Source organism: Tachysurus vachellii, chromosome 17 (assembly GCF_030014155.1).
Source record: "Tachysurus vachellii isolate PV-2020 chromosome 17, HZAU_Pvac_v1, whole genome shotgun sequence".
Classification (NCBI taxonomy): domain Eukaryota; kingdom Metazoa; phylum Chordata; class Actinopteri; order Siluriformes; family Bagridae; genus Tachysurus; species Tachysurus vachellii.
In genome coordinates, this window is record NC_083476.1 from 18,026,021 (window position 1) to 18,052,422 (window position 26,402).

The 26,402-nt window shown below is 37.1% G+C and overlaps 4 protein-coding genes across 4 annotated transcripts; 1 reads left to right on the forward strand and 3 right to left on the reverse strand.

Annotated features, from left to right (window-relative positions):
• Positions 1-145: 145 nt before the first annotated feature.
• Positions 146-4,196, reverse strand: calm3b (calmodulin 3b (phosphorylase kinase, delta)). Its single transcript, XM_060890881.1, has 6 exons — positions 3,843-4,196; positions 2,859-2,889; positions 2,627-2,770; positions 2,423-2,529; positions 2,178-2,313; positions 146-1,766 (listed from the first exon to the last, which is right to left on the reverse strand). Exons 1-6 carry the CDS (start codon positions 3,843-3,845, stop codon positions 1,738-1,740), a joined length of 450 nt encoding a protein of 149 aa, XP_060746864.1. The 5' UTR covers positions 3,846-4,196; the 3' UTR covers positions 146-1,737.
• Positions 4,197-6,893: 2,697 nt separating this feature from the next.
• On the reverse strand, positions 6,894-10,900 carry slc3a2b (solute carrier family 3 member 2b). The gene is made up of 9 exons (XM_060891139.1): positions 10,746-10,900; positions 9,877-10,097; positions 9,565-9,755; positions 8,904-9,077; positions 8,721-8,815; positions 8,421-8,560; positions 7,890-8,196; positions 7,751-7,807; positions 6,894-7,570 (listed from the first exon to the last, which is right to left on the reverse strand). Exons 2-9 carry the CDS (start codon positions 10,083-10,085, stop codon positions 7,220-7,222), a joined length of 1,524 nt encoding a protein of 507 aa, XP_060747122.1. The 5' UTR covers positions 10,086-10,097; positions 10,746-10,900; the 3' UTR covers positions 6,894-7,219.
• Positions 10,901-16,894: 5,994 nt separating this feature from the next.
• Positions 16,895-20,380, forward strand: banf1 (BAF nuclear assembly factor 1). Its single transcript, XM_060891366.1, has 3 exons — positions 16,895-17,034; positions 19,059-19,224; positions 19,797-20,380. Exons 2-3 carry the CDS (start codon positions 19,099-19,101, stop codon positions 19,941-19,943), a joined length of 273 nt encoding a protein of 90 aa, XP_060747349.1. The 5' UTR covers positions 16,895-17,034; positions 19,059-19,098; the 3' UTR covers positions 19,944-20,380.
• Positions 20,381-21,799: 1,419 nt separating this feature from the next.
• gng3 (guanine nucleotide binding protein (G protein), gamma 3) lies at positions 21,800-25,972 on the reverse strand. The gene is made up of 3 exons (XM_060890869.1): positions 25,780-25,972; positions 24,646-24,745; positions 21,800-22,768 (listed from the first exon to the last, which is right to left on the reverse strand). Exons 2-3 carry the CDS (start codon positions 24,742-24,744, stop codon positions 22,640-22,642), a joined length of 228 nt encoding a protein of 75 aa, XP_060746852.1. The 5' UTR covers position 24,745; positions 25,780-25,972; the 3' UTR covers positions 21,800-22,639.
• Between the last annotated feature and the right edge of the window lie 430 nt (positions 25,973-26,402).

The following is a 26,402-nucleotide window of genomic DNA, read 5'->3' on the forward strand; positions in this document are numbered from 1 at the left end:
AAAAAAAAAGTCTAATATGCATAATATTTAAGGACATTCATTCATAGCAATTGTAGGTGTTACGTACTAGAGAATTTATTTTTTTTTTTAATAAATTGCTTTTCCCCAAAAAAAGATTTGCAATGAAAACACAACAGTCTCAGTATAGAAACACAAGTCCCAGAAGTTTATTTAGCAAGAATAACAGTTCTGCAATGGAACGCATAACTTCAATGTTCCCTAAATGACAATATGAGCAGGAAAGAAGGAAGGGTGTTTTTTCCAGGCATTAAGCCAAATCTTAGCCCGAGACAGTGATTCTACACAAACTCTTTTTAGTCCAAGGTTGGGCTTATTCTGGAAAACCAGCCCTTAGAATAAACAGTTAAAATTACATTTAAAAAAATACATTCATAACAGTAGAAAAAGACAGATTGTCACTATAGAGGATGCAACGTTTTAAGCATAGTACATCACCCTTCCTGCAGGTTTTGTCCATGCACAAGCCTCTGTAGTCAACTTGAATTTCAAATTTTGCTTATTAACTGGATGAGTGTTAAGCAGGTGCTATGATGACAAATATTTGAAGGATGCACACTGACAAACAGGCAATTAAATCTAATCCTATCAGTCTAGGTTTCAATAATAATGTGGTTTCTTCAAGTACACCATGCACACTTGGCAATACCTTGCAGGAAGAATGTTGTACACAGCTTAAGTGCGTTTATTTCCAACCCGGAAATGGTCCACTGAATAAGCTACAGGACATGAATGGATGATTTGGACACAGTGCAGCATAAAAATCTAATGACCATAAGTCCACATGGAAGTTAATTTACATCGTCAATACGAAACTTACTCACGGCAACCGCTCAAAACAACTAAATTCAGCCTATAGGGGAAAAAAAATAAAAGTGTTGAACAGCTGAAAAAATCCTCTGACATGAGTCATCAGACCTCTCTAGCCTAGAACAGATCATGGCATTTATTTGGGTCTGGACCAATAGAGCTCTTTAAGACCAGGTGTTTAAGACTACAGCCTTGTCGCTTAGTGTCTGCCTTTGTCGTTTTCTAAAAGGCGTGCAGAAATTGTACAATTCCTTGCGAAACCTAGCACCCCTATTCATGCCTGGCCTATCCTAGGCCAAACCTACTGCCTTATTGTTCTCAGTATCTACGCTGAGTAGTTACTATGCACTCAACTACACTAAACTGCAACTACTCAGCTAACACTACATGTACATTTTGGACCACTTATTAAAAGCCCCTGATATCCATGAATGGTTGTTCACCATACAGTTCTAAGACCACTGAGCAGAGGTTGCATGAGAAACATGCAGAGTTAAAGGAGAGCGAGCAAGTTAAAAAACAAGGCAAGCAGAGAAGCACAGAAACATGCCAAAACCAAATAAAGCATGCATTTGCTGTTCCCCATAGTATATGTTATATACCTTTTAAAATATTGATACATGTATTACATCATATATTTAAGTTTTTTTTTATCTTAGATTATATGTAAACATTTCTTTGATTTTTATGGAATAACAACAAGGTGAAGACAAGGAAAACAAGTTGGGAAGGGACGGGGAAACAGGCAGAGCAGAGGAGAGGACAGTTCAACTGAAGGAAAGAGAAAAAGGTAGAGTGAGAACTAAGTCATGGAAAGCAGTAGAAGGACGGTGTGAATGCTTGTTGAAGGTTGACAGTGAGAGTTGCTGCCCACTGTTTGGTCTGCTGTAGTCCTTTGGGTTTCCAGTTTTACTTTGCAGTCATCATCTGGACAAACTCTGAAAGTGAGACGGATTGATGAGTACATGCAACACAATAGCATTTACATCCATGTCTGAAAGTCTATGTACATCATGTACCCTGAAGCCAAAATGTACGCACAATTAATACACGCATGCATTAACACAGTTGCTTACGGCAAACTCTGAGGGGGGTGGTAAATCCTATAGCAATAAGCATCATTTGTTTGCAAAACACATTTAGACATGCCAATCATTAAACCTGATTGAACACATTCATTTCAAGATAAAAAGTTGTACATTTGGTCTTGATCTATTTCTAATAAACCTGCACGAACGGCCTTGCATTACACAGACACTTTAATAATCCAAACTTTTGTATAAGCAAAAATCACTTGATAATTACTACAAATGATTTAGTTTTGGTGCTAAAAGAAACACAATACCAACCTTCATAGTTGACCTGGCCATCCCCATCGATATCTGCCTCTCGGATCATCTCGTCTACCTCTTCATCGGTCAGCTTTTCTCCCAGGTTCGTCATGACATGACGCAGCTCTGCAGCACTGATGTAGCCGTTTCCATCCTAAATATAAACAAATCCACTTGTTAGACAATATTTATATAAACATCTAGAAATATTGTTTGAATATCGTTATTGGCCTGACCCACAAGGAGCAGTCATCATTCATTACCTTGTCAAACACTCGGAAGGCTTCTCTGATTTCCTCCTCGCTGTCAGTGTCCTTCATCTTCCTTGCCATCATTGTGAGAAACTCAGGGAAATCAATTGTTCCATTACCTTTGTGTTAAAGATGTGAAATCTGATTAACCATGCCCTACTATCTTCCTGATTGTGGATATTTATAAATTAACTGTGCATGTAAACTTCCCCTCACCGTCAGCATCAACTTCGTTGATCATGTCTTGGAGCTCAGCCTCTGTAGGGTTCTGCCCTAGAGAGCGCATCACTGTCCCTAGCTCTTTGGTGGTAATGGTGCCATCACCGTCTTTATCAAATAGTGAGAAGGCCTCCTTGAATTCTTAAACACAGAGTATAAGTTTAGTCAGGTATAAATACTAAGACAGGATATTTGGGGTAAGAAAGCCTAGTAAAAGATATTTAATTACCAGCAATCTGCTCCTCAGTTAGTTGGTCAGCCTGAGAACAGAAAACCACCATTAGAAACATTGTAGACTGTGGTTGTTATTTTACAATAATGTACCTTAGTAATGGGTTAAACCTGGTGGTATTTGAGCTTTCCCAAAAATCAATGCCTAAAAGAACACCAGTGTTTTAACAATGGGATGCTTTCGAATCGAGATGCATTTCACTTTCTAATGGGATTCACAGCCGTCCTACAAGAGCCTGGTGATGATCACCATAAAAACCTGAGCTGTTTTATATAATGCTTATTCAACGGACTCGATAAGATTTGCATCTGCACAGGAACCAAAGCACTGATGTGCAGATTAAGACGCACTAAAACCCATTTAACGGCAACATAAACGTAACCTCAAGAATGAAAAATAAAATCGTAGTTTCCATCATCATAATCACAGGAAAATGGGGAACTGGAACCATTAGGTTAATTCTCAGGAGTGTTTTTATTTATTTATTCATTCATGTTCCCAGGGCTGCTTTGGCTTGGTTAGGTTAGGTTTGAGGAATCCCAATGAAATTCCAAATCCATCAATATTCTCTTGTATATATCAATTGCAAGCATATATTTAACCGTATTTGGTTACCTGGTGATGTTAGGCGTCTGCTGCGTAGCTTAGCTAGTTAGCTATACCTCATTGTCAAATACGCATACGTTCTCCTTAGCACAATTAGCTTTAGCTGTTGATGCTAACGCGAGCGTACGGTCTTAATCCCGTGTCAACAAAATAATATATAATGAAATGTCGATAATCATTACTCAAAATAACAGCGGATAAATATCGACACTAGACAGATTAGCATCCTGCGCCTTAAGCTAGACGCCTGGCTAATCTAGGTACCGTACTGCAGCAGTCGATTCATCGTTAGCTAGCTTACAGTTTTAAGCCTTTCACACAAGAAACGCGACTCGATTCGTACTTAACATGCAAACTAACAGCGTCATTACTTACCATTGTAATGATGTGTTATTTAGACGGTTAATCTGTCTTTAAGTAGATAAATTACGCAGCTAATTTCGCCTCTGTTCCGCTTTCCTTCCCGCAGCTAACCGCTGTGCGCCCAAATTTCAGGATCACTCCGCCTCCGTTCTTGGGTCCAAAGCGGGCCGCTGCACTCCCTAGCAACCACGCCGTCGCTATGGTGCGCCTGCGCCAGATGGCAACGAAAACGAAGCAAATCCGAAACGATTACCTAAATTTGATTATCTTCGTCGCAAAACACGCAAGAACGTATTATTTCCTCGTACGTAGCGCAACCTGAAATAGCTTATAGTTACAAATAACAATAAATATCCTAAACCTTTGACTAAAAGTTTGAACGGCGCTATCGGTGGATTTATATATAGAAGGCGGTTGGCGCGTATCACATGACCAAAACGAAACGATTTGATTGGTTCCCGTCCACCTGCAATGCGTCAGGGAGTCACTGAGGGGAGGAGGGGATGCGCAGGATTCTTAAAGAGACATGCCTCCTTTGCAGTACACCTCGAGGGTGGTGTCAATGTCTAAGTAGCCTACATTTTACTTCTAAAATAAGGACATTAACCTTTTAGTTTTTGGATTTGAGAAAAAAAATCATGATTTATGTGCGTCAATAAAATATAAGCTTCATTACTCACTATTAGTTCCATCTCTCCATCACAGGCCCAACCGACCCTGGTCTAAAGGCCTGTCCTATAACATTTCAGGACAAGGTTAATATTGTGCTCTAATACATCTGACCAAATGCACATTATCATCTAGTGCTTGCTAATATTATGAACAGCAGCTACGTTAATTCCTCTACACTGCTCTCTAACTACCCATCCCGAGGCATCCAGAAATCGTACCAGCGCCGATTGTCTTCCGTGCAACGAAGATTTTGGACCTCCACTGAGATGAGGTCAACCATGTGAGGATCCTGAGGCATCTAGAGATTTACCAGCTCTAGTTAGACTCTGCGTTACTAAAGAGGAGATGCCGACTCCATGTGGTCTTTGAGGACAACAACCTCCTCATCAATGCAACATTTATCAGACTGTATATTTATAATCACACCCTCCAGTGTCACCCATATGAGGATGAGGTTCCTCTCAAGGTTCTTCCTTTGCCATTCAAGGGAGTTTTTCCTCCCCTCAGTCACCTCAGACTTGCTCATTGGGGATAAATAGAAACACATTTAAATATATCTAATATTAATCTTGAATCTTTGTATTATATTAATCTTTATATTATTCTTTATAATGACCTTTTGTTCTATGCTTATGTTCTGTAAAGCTGCTTTGAGACAATGTCAATTGTTAAAAGCACCATACAAATAAAGTTGAATTGAATTGAATTAAAACCTGTGCACTAGTGTCCCTAAGATATTGATCATCTGACACATTACATAATTCAAAATTCAATTAAGCCTCCAATTAGTAAACAGTATTTTATTGCCTTTTGATATTGCAACGCCTGCTTTTTTTATCACTCTGGACAGGCACCATAATCTCTCCCCATTGATGGAGTAGGTAGTTTTACAAAATAATCCACAGATGAGGAATAAATGGACTTCAAATATGAAATCTTGAGAAAATTCCTCTTAATGCTAACCAAGATTTTTTTTTTGTATTTAAGCGAACCAAATCATCTTCATTTCTATGACTACACTTAGTTCAGCATGTTTACTGTTTAACATACGTATATCCACATTAGCCAGGACCACACCTGTGCTGATTACTTTAAGTGTTAGACTAGCCAGCTTTATTTGTATAGCGCTTTTCACAATGGACATGGTTGTCCCAAAGCAGCTTTACAGAACATAAGTTTAGTATAGTACAAAAGGTCAATTATGCAAAGATTAATATTATATAAAAGATCAAGATTAACATTAGACATATATTTAAATGTGTTTGTTTTTATCCCCAATGACCAAGCAGGCAACTGATACAAGTTTGGCAAGGAAAAGCTCCCTTAGATGGAAGAGGAAGAAACCTTGAGAGGAACCAGACTCTAAATGAATCCTCATCTTCATTTGGGTGACACTGGAGGGTGTGATTATAACTTTTTATAAACACAGAAGAGTGTTATCAGGGTTCCCACTCTTTTTCAGAGATCATTTTTCAGGACTTTTCCAGGACATTTCAAATTTAGCAAAAAAAAGACAAGGATCACAGATTCACGGCCTAAAGTAATATGTTCTTCTCTCCAGAAGTCTTAAAAACAGCGTACACTTTATGGCTATTACTTAACTATACTTTTAAAGACAATTTGTCATGTGAATGAAATTTCAACATTTATAAGATAAAAAGACCGCACTTTCCTTTCTCAGGCCAATGCCATCATGCATGCTTTAGTTTGCTGTGCATTCCCCTTGCACATGATATTCAGATTAACAAGGTTAATATAACCTGCTTACCCGTCACCATTTGCTGAAAACATGCGAGCACTTAAACCATCCCTAGCAGCTGAAAATGTCAACACAAGACAGCATCATCCGTCACAGCGAGATTAAACAGCATAACAAAAAACCCATCAAAACTCAGCGTCCCTGAAGAGAGCGCTGTTACTAACGTTAATTGTTTCGACCATTTGTAAACTGTTCTTTAAATGATCAAGGACATTTAAAAATAATAATTTTCCAGGACAACAAAATTTTTTCCAGGACAATTTACAGTATGTTTTCTCTCATTTTCCATGTGTTTTCCAGGACTGGAACATTGGTCATTAATTTTCCAGGACTTCCAGGTTTTCCAGGACGCGTGGGAACCCTGGTTATGAATAATGCATGTTCTACAGTCATATTCAGTCCAACAATTGTGTTAGGAGGTTGTTTTCCACAACCCAGACATGTAGTTGGAATCTTTTTGAAGGTCCAAATCCTCAAAGATGGAGCACTCCGCATGCACAAATCAATTGCTGGAAATAAAGATTTTTTTTGTTCAAACCATACCTGATTAAAATGTTATGATCAGGATTCATTTACTCATAAGAAAGTACAATTAACCAAATCTTGCAAAGAAATCAAGCAGAAATCATGAATATGGTTCCAGTTTTTTATTTTAAATGCTATTTTTGCACATGGTTTTTAGTTTGCCAAAATTATATCTAACTCAGTAACATCTTTCACAATCACATTACAACCACTAAATCCTTTAAATAGGCTGAAACATGGAATGTTTTTTTAAAGGATAAAATAAAATGTAGGGAATAAAACCACTGGTCTTGACCTATTGGGCTTTGTTGTGCACATATGCATACACAATGTATTTTACTTGTCACTTCTACACATTTTTAGTACACTGACAATATTTCATTAAATGTAACAGTACCAAATAACCACATCTTAGTCTAAATAGAATAGCTGTTTATGCAACATAAGGGAATTTAAGCAAAACAGCTTGCTGTGGCTTCAATTCTAATTTGCCCAAGGTCATGAAATGATCATGGTCCACTTTTTCCTCACTAGTATTAACAACGAGCATGGCTTTCTCGGGAAGCATTTCATGTTTTAGTTCTAGAGTCACTTGTTCTGTAGGAGACCAGTTGAATGCAACTATGTAGCGTTCGCTCTGGTCCCACGCCCGCAAGTACGCGAGAGCAGTAGAGGTGCTGTACAGCGGCACATAATCTCCATGGAGTAGGGAACGTTCCTTCCCTCTCAAGTCACTCACAGTCACAAAGAATGTGCGCAGAGATTTGCTCCGTTCTACCTCAGTCTGCAGACAAAGAAAAAAAAGGAACGTTTAGGGAGAGTGAAACATGACAAGCTAAACAGTAGGGGTGGACAACCCAGCCTGGTTATTTTCCTAGCCTGTATTACTTATCTTTAAAAAATTTTTTTTTAATTCAGTATATAGTGTATACCAGTGAATATGCAAGCCAGAAATTTTCATTACCTTTGTAGTCTCATTTGTGTCTGACAAGTCCCAGATCATCGCTGGAGAGAATGTGTTCTAAATCAGAAAGAAATAAAAATCAACAAATCTGCATTTCACCATTCCAAGTTCCTAGAAATCACACATCAGCTATTCTTACCTCATCCTTTAGTCCAATTTCATCACCATAGTTGAAGACTGGAGTACCAGGCAGAGTAAGCAACAGCAACTGGGCCATTTTGATATTCACAGAATCTGACAAGTTAGTCAAGTGTCCCTGAACACGGTTATCCAAGTTCCAAGCCAGTTTGGCCCCATTATGAGAATAGAGAGTCTCCACAACTGGACCAATCTCTGCACCATATTTGTCTCTCAGTACATCAGAAAAGAGCAAATCCACAGCAGTGCGATTCAACAGCCTGTTCACCTTCTCAGGATGCATCTCCTCGATAACTCCAATTAAGACCCTTTAATCAGAAAAGGAAATAGCTGTTGCTAGGAGTAAAGATTGATTCACACTGAAATATAAAAGTTTTTAAAAGATGTACACATGCATTTCTATGTACACCCTAAGTCTTAAGCTTGGTATGGCAATAGTGGGCTTGTGTTAGTGTTGGGCTTGGTGTAAAAAATTCCAAACTTGATAACTAGACATTTTTGCAAAAGCTACTACAAGGTCATTTGTGCTTACTTTTTCTTCTCCTCTTCAGTGTGATTACTGACAGTCTCCCTTATGCTAGCCCAAATCAATGGTGCACCAGTGGCAACCTGCTCAACACCATATAGCAGGATACCATCAACACCTTTCTTTAACCAGTAATCAGTGGCATCCTATAAAGAAAAGGGAGACAAGAAGGAGGGAAAAAATAAATAAATAAATAAATAAATAAATAAATAAATAAATGACCAGCAAAATTAAAACACCATATCTGATTTTTGAGGAACAGTAAGAACAAAATCTTTATAAAACACAAGTGATAATGATTCATACCTTGACTTTTTCTGCCACACTTGCCACCGAATTGTTGGAGAACCATAGCTCAGTTCCTTTGTAGTTAGGGGTCAGATCCAAAACCACAGAGATGCCTAAAGCAAAGGCAAATGAGAATTGCTGTAGTATATTATACAGTTGTATAGCTGCACTTAATTATTTGACAATGCACAAATAACTCACTCTTCTTGTGTGCTGCACTAATAAGTGCCTCTAGATCAGACAGACTGCCAACAGAAGGGGTAATCTCAGTCAAGTTCAGGGCATCAGACTGATCAGCAGTGGACACATGAATAGGACCTACGATCATACCCTTCACCTTCAGTTGTCCCAAAGCACCAACCTTTGCCTCCAAACCTGAGAAGCACAATTATGAAAAGCAAGTTAGCTTGTTAACCTTATCTCAAAGTGAATGAAATATTGCTTGCACTGCAGCCCAAATTCTAAATGAAGAAAAAATAAATTGACAATCACACATTCAAATGGACCCTACATACTGGGAAGCTGAAAGTTCCCACTTGGTCTTGAACAATACAATAATCTTAAAGACTGCACAGTATCAATATTGCATCCATCACACAAGCTATTCAAGCAACAGAAGCTAAAATTTCTTTTTATATCTAGAAAATATTTAAAAAAAAAAAAAAAAAAAAAAAAAGTGTAAACCTAGGGCAGCTTTTTCAAGGGCTTGAAGAGTGAAAGATAACTGCTGTTGAGTCATGAGCACAGTAAATGTCAGCATGTGCTTATGAGCACATGACCGCCTTCCTTAAATGTCAAGATCTCTCACAGAATTTAGTACAGCTACACTAACTTAAGAATTCTCATTTTTACATTCCTTTACCTTTAAGGCCAGAAGGTCCTGCAAATGCTTGAACATCTCCAATCTGGTACAAGGGCCCAAAATCCCACCAGTTCATCTCAGGAAGCGGCTTGCACCGAGGTGCCTGAACTATGATGACAATGGCACCAGCAAGCATCCCCAGCCAACCGAGCCAGAAGAAAATGAGGAGTATCCATCTAGCTCGCACCCAGCTAAACAGAATACATTCATATTCATCTTTATGATCATAGAATTGAATGAAAACCTGAAGGAATATAAAAGAAAAATGTTGAGAAGTAAAATATATACCACACACTCAAACACCAAACATACCCTGGAGTTCCAGCAACTTTCAAAAGCTCCTCCTTAGACAGCCCAGTAAATTTGGATTCCTGCTCGTCAGGAATCTTGACTTTCACGATGCCATTTGTCACAGCCAGTGCTGAGCTAGCGTCGCCATTTCCGGCGGTCATTGGCTGTCTTTCCGGATCCACTTCGTTCAGCTCCACGTCCTTCATATCGACCTCAGCGTTGTTGGACATTCTGCCTGCGTTCTTTGGATACAACCGACAAAAGAAAAGAAATGATCTAGTGTTTTGTTTACACACCACGCTTTGTACATGTGACAACGTGGAGTCTCGCGCAAGCAGGAAGTAGTGTTGCGTCAGTAACCGGCGTTCTATCATTCATATACCAACGCATTCGGGACATTGATCCTTAAAACAGTTTAAAACGTGAGGTAAAAGGGTCATATTTGGGCAAAAAAAAAAAAAAAAAAAATCTAATAAAACTATCAGCCTACCAAGCTATTAATTCAAGCATTTTTTAAAGAATTTCCAAACACATACAACTATTATTTTAACATTTTTAGGGAGACGTATAGATTGTCGATGTCTATATACAATTATCATATATATGATCATATTATATACACATATTATGTAATATATATTTATATAGATCATAACACAAGCAAGTATCCCTGAGGAAGTCTCGCGCATCGCATTAAACCGGATCAAACCGGTTATTCCCTATTAAAACACAAGCGTTTAAAACGACCACAAAATAAAGCTGAAATAAAAAGTTAATACCACGATACTGTAGAAAGTAAACATTTTAAACGACTCGATTCAACCAAATATGTGTACCAAAAAGAGTTTTTCGGTTAAAATGAATGTAAAAATAATCACCGAGGTACTTACCGTTGATATATCGGGAAAGAAACGAGGTAATTCGTTTCTCAAAGTCGAATGTCAACTCGTTCTGCGTGTATTTTGTGTTTGTGTAACGCGGTGATGCTCAGGCTTTATTAGGGATTCTTACTGAGGGAGGTCTAAACACACCCCACACCCCCACAGACACATTTAAGGTGGAACCATATCCAAGTCACGGTACATGGTTCCTTTTAGCTAAACCTACCAATGCTTGTAAACTGTTATCGTTTCGATTTTTTGTCAAATTTTTGCCAATATTTCAACGTATAACTGCTACGTAGTTTCATCGCTGTTTTACGTGAGCTCAAAAACACGGATCTGGTTTGTTTCAGACGCTTGAAACGACGCCAGTCGGTGGATAGAACCTGTTTTTATGACATAAAATGCTTCTAACGAGAATTATAGCAATATTTAAGTCTCGCGCAAGGTAAAACTCGTAAATTTAATTCTAGTCTGTATTCTACAATAATTCGAATGCATGCCAAATTACGTCAAAAACAAAAATTATTGATCTAATAAAACGGTCCACCTTAAAAAAGGGTCTTTTATTATGAGACTCGCGGCGTTGTGTGCCAAGCAAGTTTAAGGCTGGATTGGGTTTCTTTCTTGGAGAGACAGTGGTAAACAGGCTTAAATTAGGTCAATTAGATAAGAAGAAATAACAGGCTCACTTTACAGTTTGGCTACTAATTATACTGATATTTTACGTAACATGTTTACGTACTGCCAAATGTCGCAAATCAATAAATGTTTACTGTCGCAAAAAAAATCGATGTTTGCATTCCTGCTTGGTTGCATGGTTTATCTGTAGGATCAGTTCGATCAATATAAACAGCTCAAAGATTCTCAACCTGTCACTTGACATTTAGGAACCATGTAAATCTATAATCATAAGATGGATCTGCATACAGTAAAGTTTCCTTTTGATCAAGGAGAAATGATCTAATCATGAAATGATTAGGTAAATAATTAGATTGCTTTTCAATGCAAAGGTGATAAAGATTTTGAGTGTGAATTTATTATTGTTTTTTGACGGTTCATGTATGAAAATCTACGTTTTCCTTGGCAGCAGTGGAACATTTACTAGAACAAGTACAGCGTGTTCTTCTTTCTATACAAAGAAATCTTTCTCAATTAAAAAAAAAAAAAAAGGTCTGCAGTAACATTTTGTCCTCTGAGCTGCTGAAATAAAGACGTCCTACCAGGAAACTGGTGTCAGATTTAGCATTGAAGTTTACAGCACACATGTATATATACTGTACAAGCTATAGTATCATTTGAAATTAAGGAGTCTGTGCAATAATTAGGACATATTTTCATCTTTATTGTTATAATAAAAAAAAATACATGTCTGTTTTATACCTTATTTCTAATCATTTGGAAAAAAAAAAAAAAAGGTCAAAGCAGTTGAGCTCCTCCTTCCCAGCCGGGGCAGGAAAAGGGATCACATATCATGTAAACACCCTGAAGCAAAACTGTCATGAGGTCCTGAGCAGGGCTTACACAGAACCCATAAAAAAAAGCAAGGCATGCTGTAACACATACATATACAAGCTGATCACTTTTTATAGGGAATTGTTTCCATTTCTCCTAGTTATGTCTAGTTAGTTTCTAGGATGTGCAGACAAAATCTGTCTGAATAGCAAAAATAGCTTTTAAAAAAAAATACTTTGCATCTCAAGTCTCCTCTGACTGTTTGTGAATTTAAATTATCCATTTACTGAGTTATAAAATCCCTGACATTGAGCACAATTAAGCCAAGAAAATAATAATTAGGATGGACAATTTATTTTGTTTGATTTCTTCTTGACAAAATTGTTATATAATATATATATATATATATATATATATATATATATATATATATATATATATATATATATATATACATACCTTTATTCGTCCCACAGTGGGGAAATCTTACAGCAGCAAAGAAAAAGAAATGCAAATATATAAAAGAATAAAGACATCATATATATACACAATATACAGTATATACAGTATATACACAACACAATATATAAATACAAAGAAGAAAAAAGAGACCACGAGTATGTAGTTACACTAACAGACATATTGCACACAGGTAGTATTGCACGTTTTTAAAATTTCTGTTATTGCACATGTTGTTTAAATACTTTGTTATTGTTGAAATAATAATAATAATTTATTGTATAAAATAAATAGCAAAAATAGCTTTTAAAAAAACTACTTTGCATCTCAACTCTCCTCTGATTGTTTGTGAATTTAAAGTATCCATTTACTGAGTTATAAAATCCCTGACATTGAGCATCCACAATTAAGCCAAGAAAATAATAACTAGGATGGACAATTTATTTTGTTTGATTTCTTCTTGACAAAATTGTTATATAAAAATAACAATGTATTTTGCTATTAAAAATTATAGTTCTTTGTATATATATATATATATATATATATATATATATATATATATATATATATATATATATATATATATATATATAAAATAAAGAACTATAATTTTAGAGAACATAAAAGCATAGAGTTTTATTGTCATAGTGTACAATTTATGTTATACATGTAGTTGGGTTTTATACACATTATTTGTCGTCTTAATCAGCCTTAATCGTCTTTACATGTATATTTTTAGATGGTCTTTTTTTTGTCCCCAGTATAGGACACATTGAAATTCCTGACTGTAGTTATTGCACTTGCATTCAGATATGATAGAGCGATTACTTTGAAAAACACTGAAAAATTCCTTTCAAGGTCTCTCAAGTGTGGAAACCCCACAAGAAAATCTATGCTCAGACATTACTCAGCAACACAAACAGGATGATAAACTGATTAAAGTACTGGACTACTGACCCTAAGACCTACCTACCATGTATAATACGTCCTTTCAAGACAAATTCAATCCATTCAAATAGATGAAGGGTTTTGATGATAACAATGCAGCCTTAATTTGCTAATGAGAATACTCATCATTTTGAAAGTCATTATTCTGTACTGTAGACCATATACAAGATTTAAATCTTTCTGAAGTGGAAACTTAAGTGCAGGGATGTATGTAAGTAAAAAAAAATACTATGACAAAAATGTAATGCATGGGACAAGAACATTCTTTATGTAATGTTCAAAAGTGTGGTACAAACAATTCTGAAAAAAAATTGAAGAAAAAAAACAAAAAAAGCATAAAATTGCAAAAGATAAAATTATATAAAGGTAAGAATAAGGCATAAAGCTGCATTTACTCAATTAGTTACATTTCTTTTACAAAAAAAGTGTCAAGAAAGCATGGCCCACATACTTCATTGGGTCTTTTCTGACAAACTAAAACATATAATGAATGATTTTGAAGGAGAATTTTTCTGTTGCTTTTCATTAAAGCAGATTTATTGGTTTGTTCTTCCTATTCTGCTTTAAGACTGTTCAGTGTTTTCTCACAATGGAAATTAGATGTCTATAATATCCTTGTTGGTGACCTTAGATCAGATCTGATTAAGTCACTTCCTTTCTCTAAAACACATGAAGGTGGAGTTTATCTCCTTTGTTTAAGTAGTGATTTTTCTTTGTCAATATTGAGCTAAGTTCATTGTCTGAATGATTGAACCTCTCAACTGTCCCAACATTTCAGCCGTTTTTGCACATATTGTACAATATCTCAGCCATTTCGCACATACTATATTAACACATACAGTATTAACACTGGTCGGTCGGCGCTGTTTCTGTTACTGTTTACTATTTATTGTCTTTTGTGTACTGCATTTTTGTACTTTTTGTATTGTCTTGTAACTTTGTGTCTGCACTGTCTCTTGTCCTGCACTGTCTTGTCCTGCACTGTCTTTTGTCCTGCACTGTCTTTTGTCCTGCACTGTCTTGTCTGTCTTGTTTGTCTTGTCCTGCACTGTTTGCACCAGGTTGCACAGTTGCACTTTATGTGGCTAAGACTACTTACAAGTCTTTAGCCCTGTCTTTGTTTTTATGTAGCACCTTGATCCTGGAGAAACGTTGTCTCATTTCACTATGTACTGCAACAGCTATATATGGTTGAAATGACAATAAAAGCTTCTTGACTTGACTTGACTTGACTTGACTTGACTCACCTTCCCAAAAGATGCTGCTACCTGGATTGGCTATTTTACATACATGTTAATGAATTGGTATGTAAATGGTCCCCTGCAATTGGTTGGAGTTCTGTCCAAGGTTTGTTCATGCTTTTTCCCCAGTGTTCCTGGGTTAGGCTTCTGATTAGTGCAGTTGCTGAAAATCAATGAATGAATGAATAAATTAGTGAATGATTTTTTTTTTTTTTTTTGCTGTTTATGCCAATTTCCAAATTATTTAGTGACTAAGTTTGTCATAGAAAAATGTATGAGTCCTAATAATCAAACTCCTATATAAATAACCATCTATTTTGAAAAGGCTTAGATTTTGGCATGTGGCTCTGTGGACTTTGAGCCCATTAGGCCACAATAACATTGTTGTAGTGAGGTCAGGCAGTGATGTTAGGGAAGAAGGCCTGCTGCATAATAAGTGTTCTGAGTCCTTTCAAATGTGTCCTGTGGCTATTCAAATTTATTGTGCTTTTAACAATTGACATTGTCTATATATATATATATATATATATATATATATATATATATATATATATATATATATATATATATATATATATTTAGGTAGTGTGTACTGTATGAGGTTATGGTACAGTATGAGGTTATTAAGACGATGAGTTGGTCTAGTGATGTTTTGTTTAATCCCATATGAGTTTAGTAGGTCCATAAATGTGAGTCCTAAAGCATCGTTTGTATCGTCAACGTGAATGTTAAAATCTCCTAAAATTAACGCTTTATCAATATGAACCAATAGGTCTGAAAGAAAATCTGCAAATTCTCTAAGAAAAACAATGTAGGGCGCAGGGCGTCTGTACATGGTTGCTAGAACAAGAGACAAGGGATTTTTTTGTGTGCATGTGCGAAATTAAGAATGAGCACTTCAAAGGAATTAAATCTATGACGTGTTCTCTGAGTATAAGAAAGGAAATCACTAAAGATAGTGGCAACACCACCTCCATGACCAATCTGACGAGTCTCATGCTTATAGATATATCCTGATGGGGTAGACTCATTTAGACCAATTTAATCATTTGGTTTAATCCATGTTTCAGTAAGGCAGAATGCAGTAAGGTTACTTTCTGAGATGATTTCATTTACAATAAATGTTTTTGGTGCAAGTGATCAAATGTTCAGAAGCCCAAACTTTAAGAACTGTTTTTATTTGTTTCTTTGGCATTTTTATGGTCTAATTATGGTAAGATTATTTAGAGAACTTCTCACGCATTTACTTTTTGATCTCACTATTCAAGTTCTTCCACACTAACCTTGGAAAACCATGTCTTAATGGAGCTCACTTTGTGCACAGGGGCATTGTCATGCTAGAAAACCATACAAATACATACTAGATCCACTTATCAGAGCAGAACATTAAAACCAGCTGCTTAATATTTTGTGGGTACATCTTCTGCTGACAAAACAATGCTAACCTTTCGAGGCATGGACTCCACAAGACTTCTGAAGATGTGTTCTGTTATCTGGGACTACAACATACAGAAGATCCTTTAAGTCAAGGTTGTACGATCTTATGACTGTGTTGGTGCAGGTTTTCATTCCAATCACTCAGGTGCCATACCTGATGACACCTGTTTAATCTTAATCAGTTGATCTTGACTTATAAATATACTCATTATATATGGACTATTTTTCCTGTGTGGCTTGGAGTGTTATCAGTTAAAATGGCTACCATTTGGAAATAGAGTTGCAGGGGTATTTTTGGTCTGCAACTGTGTTTAGGTAGGTAGTACGTGTCAAAGTAACATCTGCATAAATGCCAGTTTGTATGTAGAAAAGCATACAAATAATACTAGACAAGTCCGTGCTCCCAACATTGGGGCAACACTGGAAAAGAACCACATATAGAGGTGTTGGTCCAGTGTCTACATACTGAATGCTCAACAAACAAAGTGCTATAAAAAAGCTGATGAAAAAATTGTATTCAACCGACTATGATTATGGTATAAGAAACAAACTCTGCAATTCTGCTGCTGGCCAGAGGAAGGCAAAACATCTCAACAAGTAATGTTGGCTTTTCGAGACAGGAACCGGAAGTAGAGTTGTTAAAGGCGGGCTCAGGAAGTTGAGTTTTGAACGGTTGCTGGCTAGCTAGCTACAGTTTGCATTTGTATTGTATTTTACAGTGACTGTGAACTACAGCAGCTAGAACTTTCTCTGGCTAGGTAATTAACATATTTCTTCCTTTCTTTTTTTTAAATAAAGAAACAAAATAATATATATATATATCCCTAAAGCGGAGTAAATAATTAACTTATAGGGTAATAAATCTAATCTGGTTCGTATAAATCATTACTCTGCATGTGTGCTAGTTAGCCTAGCCTAGCCTAGCCTAGCCTTGCCTTGCTTTTGCACTAGCTCCATCGAAGCAGACTGCTGTATAAAATATTCAATGAGTAATATTACTACATTTTAATAACGTTTATTCTGCAAGTAGTGTGTGTTAAATGTCACCTTGGCGGTTTAGTGTATTTTCAGCGTTTAACCTTTTTAGCCAGTTTGTAGCTTAATGCTATATTTTGGTCATTAGCTACCAGCTTTGCTAGCTTTCACATTCCTAATACAAGGTTTCGCTTTCGTTAATCTTCTACGGTAAATCGCAACTCGCGTAAATCATTTTCTAGGTAAATGAAAGTGTTTTAAGTTCTAATGTGAATAGAGGTGTGTTTTATTATCTAATAGAAAAGATGATTATTGATGACACATTTATATTTCCAGCATTTAGCAGACGCCCTTATATCCAGAGAGACTTACATTATCTCATGTTTATACAACTGAGCAATTTAAAAGCCCTGATCAGGGGGGGACGGTGGCTTAGTGGTTAGCACGTTCGCCTCACACCTCCAGGGTTGGGGGTTCGATTCCCGCCTCCACCTTGTGTGTGTGGAGTTTGCATGTTCTCCCCGTGCCTCGGGGGTTTCCTCCGGGTACTCCGGTTTCCTTCCCTGGTCCAAAGACATGCATGGTAGGTTGATTGGCATCTCTGGAAAATTGTCCATAGTGTGTGAGTGCGTGAGTGAATGAGAGTGTGTGTGTGCCCTGCGATGGGTTGGCACTCCGTCCAGGGTGTATCCTGCCTTGATGCCCGATGACGCCTGAGATAGGCACAGGCTCCCCGTGACCCGAGGTAGTTCGGATAAGCGGTAGAAAATGAATGAATGAATGAAAGCCCTGATCAGGGGTCCAACAGTGGCAGCTTGGTGGGATTTGAACTCACAACCTTCTGATTGGTAGCCTAACACCTTAAGCACTAGGAAATTCACTTATCAGAGCAGCTCACAGAACATTAAAACCAGCTGCTTAATATTTTGAGGGTACATCTTTTGCTGACAAAACAACGCTGACATTTCAAGGCACGGAATCCACAAGACTTCTGAAGATGTGTTCTGTTATCTCTACAACATACAGAAGATCCTTTAAGTCAAGGTTGTACGATCTTATGACTGTGTTGGTGCAGGTTTTCAATCCAATCACCCAGGTGCCATACCTGATGACACCTGTTTAATCAGTTGATCTTGACTTATTTCCTGTGTGGCATGGAGTGTTATCAGTTAAAATGGCTACCTCCATTTGGAAATAGAGTTGCAGGGGTGTATTTGGTCTGCAACAGTGTTTAGGTAGGTAGTATGTGTCAAAGTAACACCTGCATAAATGCCAGTTTGTATGTAGAAAAGTATACAAATAATAATGGACAAGTACATGCTCCCAACTTTGGGGCAAAACTGCGTTTGCCTGCTTCTTTTCTTTTCATAGTCCATCCTGGTGCCATCACGTTCACAGATAAGGGAGAAGACCCAAGACCCTGTTGCCGGTTTACAAGCTGCTCATTCTTTTGATAGTTACCAACCTTGGTATACCAAGACCACCCTATGTGACCTGCTGTTTTGGAGATGCTCTGACCCAGTCGTCGTTCCGTCACATTTTGGCCCTTTTAACAAAATAATCAGTGTTATTCACTTCACCTGCCAGTTGTTTTTATGCTATGGCTGATTTAAGTTAGATATCAAATTATTTATTTATTTTGATATAAAATATCAGCTCCTGTTTTGGCTTACTGAGGCAGTAAATCAAGCATCTGAAGACAAACTGTTTATTTGATACTTCTGTTAAGGTCACTAACCAGGAACAAGGTTAGCAATAGATGTGTTATTTAGGAAGCAATGTTACATTTTTCTCTTCTCTTTTTTAGTGTCATCTATTGACTAAGGGGGAACACACCTACTACAGCAATGTCGTCAACATCACAGAAACACAAGGAGTTTGTGGCTGAGCCTATGGGTGAGAAGCCAGTGATGGCACTCGCTGGAATTGGAGAGGTGCTTGGAAAGAGACTGGAAGAAAAAGGCTTTGATAAAGTGAGCAAAACTGTAGTTGAATCAATTGATTAATTTTTTAAGTGTCTCTATTACAGGGGTGTCCCAATCATCATATTGGGCCAGTTTGTGTGCAGCTTTTCATTCTAACCGAGCTGAAGCCACACCTGAGTCTATTGAAAGCCAGGATTAATGGGTTGAGCAGGTGGAATCAGGTGTGATTCCTGCTTGATTGGAATAAAAATCTGCACCTTTCCTGATAAGATTGGACATCCCTGCTCTAGTACCTACATGTATGTGTGTGTAGACTACACATGAAACTATACGCCGACCAGCCATAGGATTAAAACCACCTGCCCTTATACAGGTGCCATTTTAATGTGTATCAACATTGTTCACGTCTCTCATCAGCGGTTTTAATGTTATGGCTGTCATTTCTGCTATAGCCAGAACTGCTGTCTGAGCTACTGTTTTATCTACACGTGCACAACTATTGACCTCATGAGTTACAGTAAAGCTGTGTATCTAGTCTGTGGAAATCTGCAGGAGTTACAGATGTGAGTAAAGATGAGCTATCAATGCTTTGTTGCTTTACCATTCTCTTTTCCTCACAGGCGTATGTTGTTCTCGGCCAGTTCCTGGTGCTGAAGAAGGATGAAGAGCTGTTTCGCGAGTGGATAAAGGATACCTGTGGGGCAAACTCCAAACAGCAAGGCGACTGTTATAGCTGCCTCAGAGAATGGTGTGACTCCTTCCTGTAATTAGGTTGTTTTGTTGTTGCTTATCATTTTTTGGTTATTTTTTTAAAACTGGGTTTCCCTTTACAAATGGATGCATCAATAGTGAACAGAACACCTATTAGCAGTACGCTGCAAGTAGGATTTTAACACATTCACAAGGATTTATTGCCTTATGTGTTTTAATGTACATGAACAACACAATTTTTTATTATTTTTTTTTTTTTGGCAACATTTTATGGTTTTATAAAATTCTAAGCACCAAAAGTGAATCTGTGTGTCAAATGCTAATGGCCTACATGTAGCACCTTCCTGGTCATTTACTTTATGGAGCAGACGGCATCATTTTACAACCCCATACTGACTTGATGTTGCAAGTTTTACAATGTTCTAATTAAAAATGCTACAGCTCTAGTTGTTATTAACATGCTGGTTGTTTTAATAAATGAACAACTGTTATATTTTTATGTCCCAGAGCTCTTTCATTCAGTCAGAATCGTCTTAATAATGAAGGAAGCGATCGATTTGTGAAACGTCTCAGACATGTTTCAAAGTGTTTTACTCTTTAGCAAATGTTTTACTTCTGGTGTTTAAACGTGAAAACACTGCCAAACGTTTACTGTGAAAGTGAAAAAGATATATATACATACACACTTATTTTCCTGTAGTGCATTTCTCTTTTAAAATAAAATCATGCTATGAAAGTAGATTGTATGGTGTATGACAATTCAGTACTGTTTGTCTGTCTGTCAGAGTATTTACAATTACTTCTGCACCAGGTGTCATGGCTTCATTTTATGGAAATGATGTCACTAGCTTTTTTTATACAGTGTGTGTATATATATATATATATATATATATATATATATATATATATATATATATATATATATGTATGTGTATATATATATATGTATGTGTGTATATATATGTATGTGTGTATATATATGTGTGTGTGTATATGTATATTTATATGTATGTGTATGTATATATATGTGTGTATGTGTATATATGTATGTGTGTATGTGTATATATGTATATGTATGTGTATATATATATATGTATGTGTATATATATATATGTATGTGTATATATATATATATATATATATATATATATATGTATATGTATATATATATATATATATATGTATATGTATATATATATATGTATATATATGTATATATATATATATATATATATGTATATATATGTATGTATATGTTAATTACACACAGTACACAGTTAATAAATATGTCTAGTACAGTATATTGAAGTAAATAATGATTGAGTACAGATTAAGACTTGAATTTGCGGGTATTTACCTCCAAATCTGGTTGAATGGTGTAGTATTTACAGGACATATTATATGTAATAACTCACTTCTTCCAGGATCTAAAGTAATTGGGCAAACTAGTATAAACATAAATTCAGTTTTCATTCATGAACTGACAAAAGGTTTTCCTTGATTAGTAGTTTCCAGCTCAGAAATCCTACCTTCTCAGTGTTAACATTGTGCTTTTTGTCTGCAGACTTGACTATTAATTGTTGTTGTCGTCGTACTTTGACTGGTCATGTTCAGGGTCTCCACAGTTGAGCATCTGATCTGCAAGTTTTGATTTTGGCACAGGTTTTACACCGGATGCCCTTCATGACCCAACCATCCCTTTTTACCGGGCTCGGAACCAGCACTGAGAGTTAACCGCCGCAGTTATAGCCATAGATATCGCTCTATTTAGTTCTTAGTTTGGTGGGTCCTGAAAGAACATTGTCTTGTCTTGACTTGACTTAACTGGTTTATGCATTATATAAAATGAACCAATCCCGTAGGTTGTAATCATCCTGCATGCACACTCCTAGATATACAAGAACGCAAACTGTCTTGGTGATATTTTTATTTTTCAGTTAATTTTGTCTGCAGTATTTTTGTAAAACCTCAGATTTGATCACATGGGAATTGTTTTCCATATACAGTTGCTTGGGCTCTTAAACAAGGGAACGATTTTAGCTAACAGTCATCTATTTCCAATCCATCCTGCGTGTGAGTTCGCTGATAGCTAATTCCATGTTGAAAACCAAATTTTCAGATGATTTTTAAGTGTAATTATTTTGTAGATCAGTGCATTCTATTTGACCAGATCCGAAAAAAATCAACGTATCGTGCTCTTCACCAGAATCTTCACGCATACAGAGCCGCTTAAAAAGAAGATTAAAAAACCCAGAATGCTACAGCATGTATAAATCGCGATCGTTGTATACCGTTTGGGGGATAAAAGCAATATACATGTTACTTAACTGTATAGTAATTGAAATAGTTCAAATAATAAAACATCCAACCACAAAACATTTCATTTTCATTGGTTAGAAAAATCATGTGCTTGCATATGTGCATGTAGTATGTGTGTGTTCACCATATACACCAAATAATATAGTTATAGCTGCATCATTACTTTCTATCTAATGCACACCTGCCTAATAAAATTGAGACTAAGTGTCTCTCATAGAACACGAAAAACAGCGTAGCACAAAATGTCCTCACACGTTATGGATGTTTAGCCTTGACCACAGTCGAATGATCAAATTCCAGAACCAGAAATTTAAAACTCACATTTTTTGGTGTTTTGTGTGTGTGTGTGTGTGTGTGTGTGTGTGTGTGTGTGATGAGCATACACAAATCAATCATCTAAATGAGGCTAATTCGATTCTTGCTGATTTCATGCTCAGAGAAGAGCACAGAAGAACTTTTTCTCCCTGAAGGGGTTCTCTGAGGTGGGCACAGGGGTGATGAGGGGGTCCTCGCAGGCGTGGGCATCGCAATAAGCCATCAAGTCTGCAGCTGCTTTCGATACCTGTGGGAGCAGGAGTAGATCTATTTATTCATTCAGTGCTCGATTCAAACAGTTCCCTAATCTTTACGACAATGTTTCTGATCCCAGTCTTCATTTTAAGAGTTCAGATCGCTCGGGTTGGGGGTTTTGTGGTAGCTTGGTGGTTTAGGTGTTGGACCACCGATCAAAAGGTTATGAGTTCAAATCCCAGGTCCATCAAGCTACCACTGCTGGACCCTTGAGCGAGGCCCTTAACCCCTCAATTGCTCAGTAGTATAAAAATGTAGGTCGCTCTCGATAAGCATGTCTGCTTAATACCAGAAATGTAAACGTTTTGTGAGCTGGGACAAAACCAAAATGTCTCCAGGGGTCCTGATGACTGGGAAACACTGATTTAAGGATGCTGTATATGCTTGAGGGTTCTTCAAAGGTTTTTTTGGATCGGTAAAGATTCTAAGCTCAAGGCTAATTATTCTATTTAAAACCTTTTGTGAAAAAGAAACAAAATCTTTAGTAAAAAAGAAGATGAGCTAAAATACTTATCCTGTGGAAGTCAAATATTTCAGGAAAGCTGACTCAAAGTATGAAGAACAGATGGCAAGAAAACACATGGAATAGTTTGACCAAAATTAAAAACATCGACAATATATACACACAATAGTCCCTTGGTTAATTAATTGCATTTTAACCAATTTATTCATTTTGAACTTTTGAGAAATCTTAATGATACAAAGAACTACTTAAGAGTGATTTGTGGTGAGATCGACTTCCATCATTTGCAACATTAGCCAGGTTTCTAAATGCTTTTACCTAGAATTAGCCTAACATTTGCTTGTGATTCAGCAAAAATATAAATGATTTTCTGTTTAATACTAGTTGCTTGAAATATCTTTTTTTAAACTAAAGCTGGACTTCTCTAGTTTTCACTATTACTACTAACAGATTTCGATTTAAGGTTAGTGTTTAACATACAAATCTAAAACAACTAAGTAGCCTAAATACGTTTGAGCATACTTTCTGATTTGTGATGCAGCTCATGATGACGATCATATTTATGGAATAAAGTTGTGCTTCACGTACACTTAACACTCTGTGATAGAGAAAAACATGGTTTAAAACTGCACATTTTACAGGTCTACACAGAAACCTGATGTTCAGCCATGTTTCAGCTGTGACTTGCCATCTAGCGGATGTTGCCTTTAATCTGCCAGGTGTGCATAAATAGGTAAACAGATGTGAACAATGTCTCTCAGGTTGCTATTCCACACACACCCACACACACACACACACACCCACACACACACATTCATGTGTTAGGCATCAACCTAGTATGCTTGCCTTTTCTTCTAGAATTAGATTTCTTTTCCTTGCTTCCTATTCTCATGTCTTTCTCTGAGGAAGCCAGGAACGGATGCGACGAAAAGAAATCTGCATATCCAGTCCAGTGATTACATGCTAAATGATCATTTATTAAAAAGTATTGCACTTATATGGTGATGTTGTATCCCAAACAAGGCTCTACTCCTCACTTGATTTTTTTTCACAAAGACAGTAATTAGTATCGACTTTTGTTAAGTTTTGTATTTTGTATTCATTTCAGTTCCCTCCCACTGTCCAAAAACCATGAAGGTAGGTGAATTGGGTACTGTGTTTTCCTGGGAGAGTGTCTGGAGGATTCGTAAAGAGGACTTTAATCGAAATGACTGAACGTTTCGAGGTTCCAGTTCATGCACATTTTAATTTTGGGTTCTTTCTTTAAATGGTTGCATGACCTCGTCGCCAGAAGGGAAGGTAGAATTAGGCCACGCCAATTAAACTGATTCCAGATTTGTGAGTATGTGTAAAACTAATTAGGCTATGAGTGGAGAAAAGGTTTAAAAACAATCCCCTTCTCTCACCTTGATCCGACAGAAACTAGCTTCGATCTTCAGCTGTTCCACCAGCTTCCTTGCCTGCCCGACACTCATGGTGCTGTTCACAGGTGTGTCTCCTTTCATCCTGTCATATACAGATATCAATGCATTGGCAAAAACCACACTAGCATCAGACAAATAACCACACAAGTTGCTTGTTAGTAGGATTAATTGTTCCGAATGCACATGAAATGGTATTAACTGTGGATCTTAATTTCCACAGGGACACACCTTAGTGAATCCCCATTGCTTCATTAATTATTATACACAGTGATAATGTTTACAGGAATCAGGACGAGAGAGAAGATCATCCTCTCCTTCACCACTTACTCTCTCTTACTGTTCTCTTCACTTGTCCTTGCCTCAAGAGACTTACCCCCCATTCACTACTTCCTTTCTAAAACCAGCCTGCCCTGGAAAACCTAAACCTCACCTTGATAAGTGACAGTGTGAATCAATAGATTACACGATACTGTAGATCAGCTAAATTCCTTCCGATCATCAGTAATTGTTCATTCAATTGATCTTGCTATTTGTACCTAAATGAAAGGATTTACATTTTTATTTCTAACTAAACTAATATGAACTCTTTTGATTCGCTAACAAATCAATAAAAAACTAACATCTTGGAATATTCACATTATATTTTCTTTAACTATACAGTGAGTTGTATTAACCACCATCAGAATGCTGAATGCTGGCTTTTCTTTTTTACAGACTAATAAACAGTTACATCATATTTTTGTACCGTATTGCTCAGCAACTGACGAAAAATAAAACCTTCAGATTTGTTTCCAGTCCATATATCATGAATTGGCTGCAGGTAATAAACTGGGCCAAGCGAGTACATGGCCATAACGGCCACTCGTACATTTTCATTTTTGATTTCGAATCTAATCTGATTTAATAAATAAAAAACTGAATGAAATCAACGTTATCTATTAAAAGCACAAGTGCAAAAATAGAGTGCATCTTTCTCATTTCTGAAGAAGATGCAGAACAAAATAAGGATGGATGAAGGAGGAGATGGGAGGGAAAAAAAAGACCACTCGAGATCTCCCAGTGAAGGGCCTTCTAAATTTTCCCCCATCTCCTCATTTTCCATCTCCTCCATCCTACCCTTGTTGTGTTCCTCTTCTGGTGCTCGCCCTCCTCTTCTCTCCTTATTCCTTTTTCCCTCCGTGTGTGTTTTGTCTCTCAGTGCAGCCGGACCCCACCCTCACTGACAGTATGGATGCTTCCCGGTACTGTCCAGTCCAGTGCACTGCAATTCTGCTACACTGAGCACTAGGCTCTTGATGGATGCAGTAAAAACGCCCCTCTGCAGGGAGTGGAACGAGCCAGAAAGAGCCTGGGGGGCTCTACTATTCTGCGGGTTGGTCTGTACCATTTCTGCTCCAGTTAGGTAAGATGAGGGGGAGGTGATGTGTGTGTGGATGAAAATACACACGATAGAGGCAAAGCGTATAAACGATGGGTATGTTATATTTGGAATTAAACCAAAGTGCTGTAAGAGCTATATTTGTTTGGTGTGTGTGTGTTTTTGTGGCCCAGTACTGCCCTGCCTCTCATGTCTCCCGTTACCATGGGAACTACTGCAGTCTCAGCCTCTTTGTGTGAATGTGTGGCTCCATTTTGCCTCAGTGGTCTCTCCCACTCAGATATTACAGCTCGGCTCCATCTCCATATGGCCACATTAACATCTCTGCCTATTCTCCTCCCCCCATCATCCATCCCAGCTC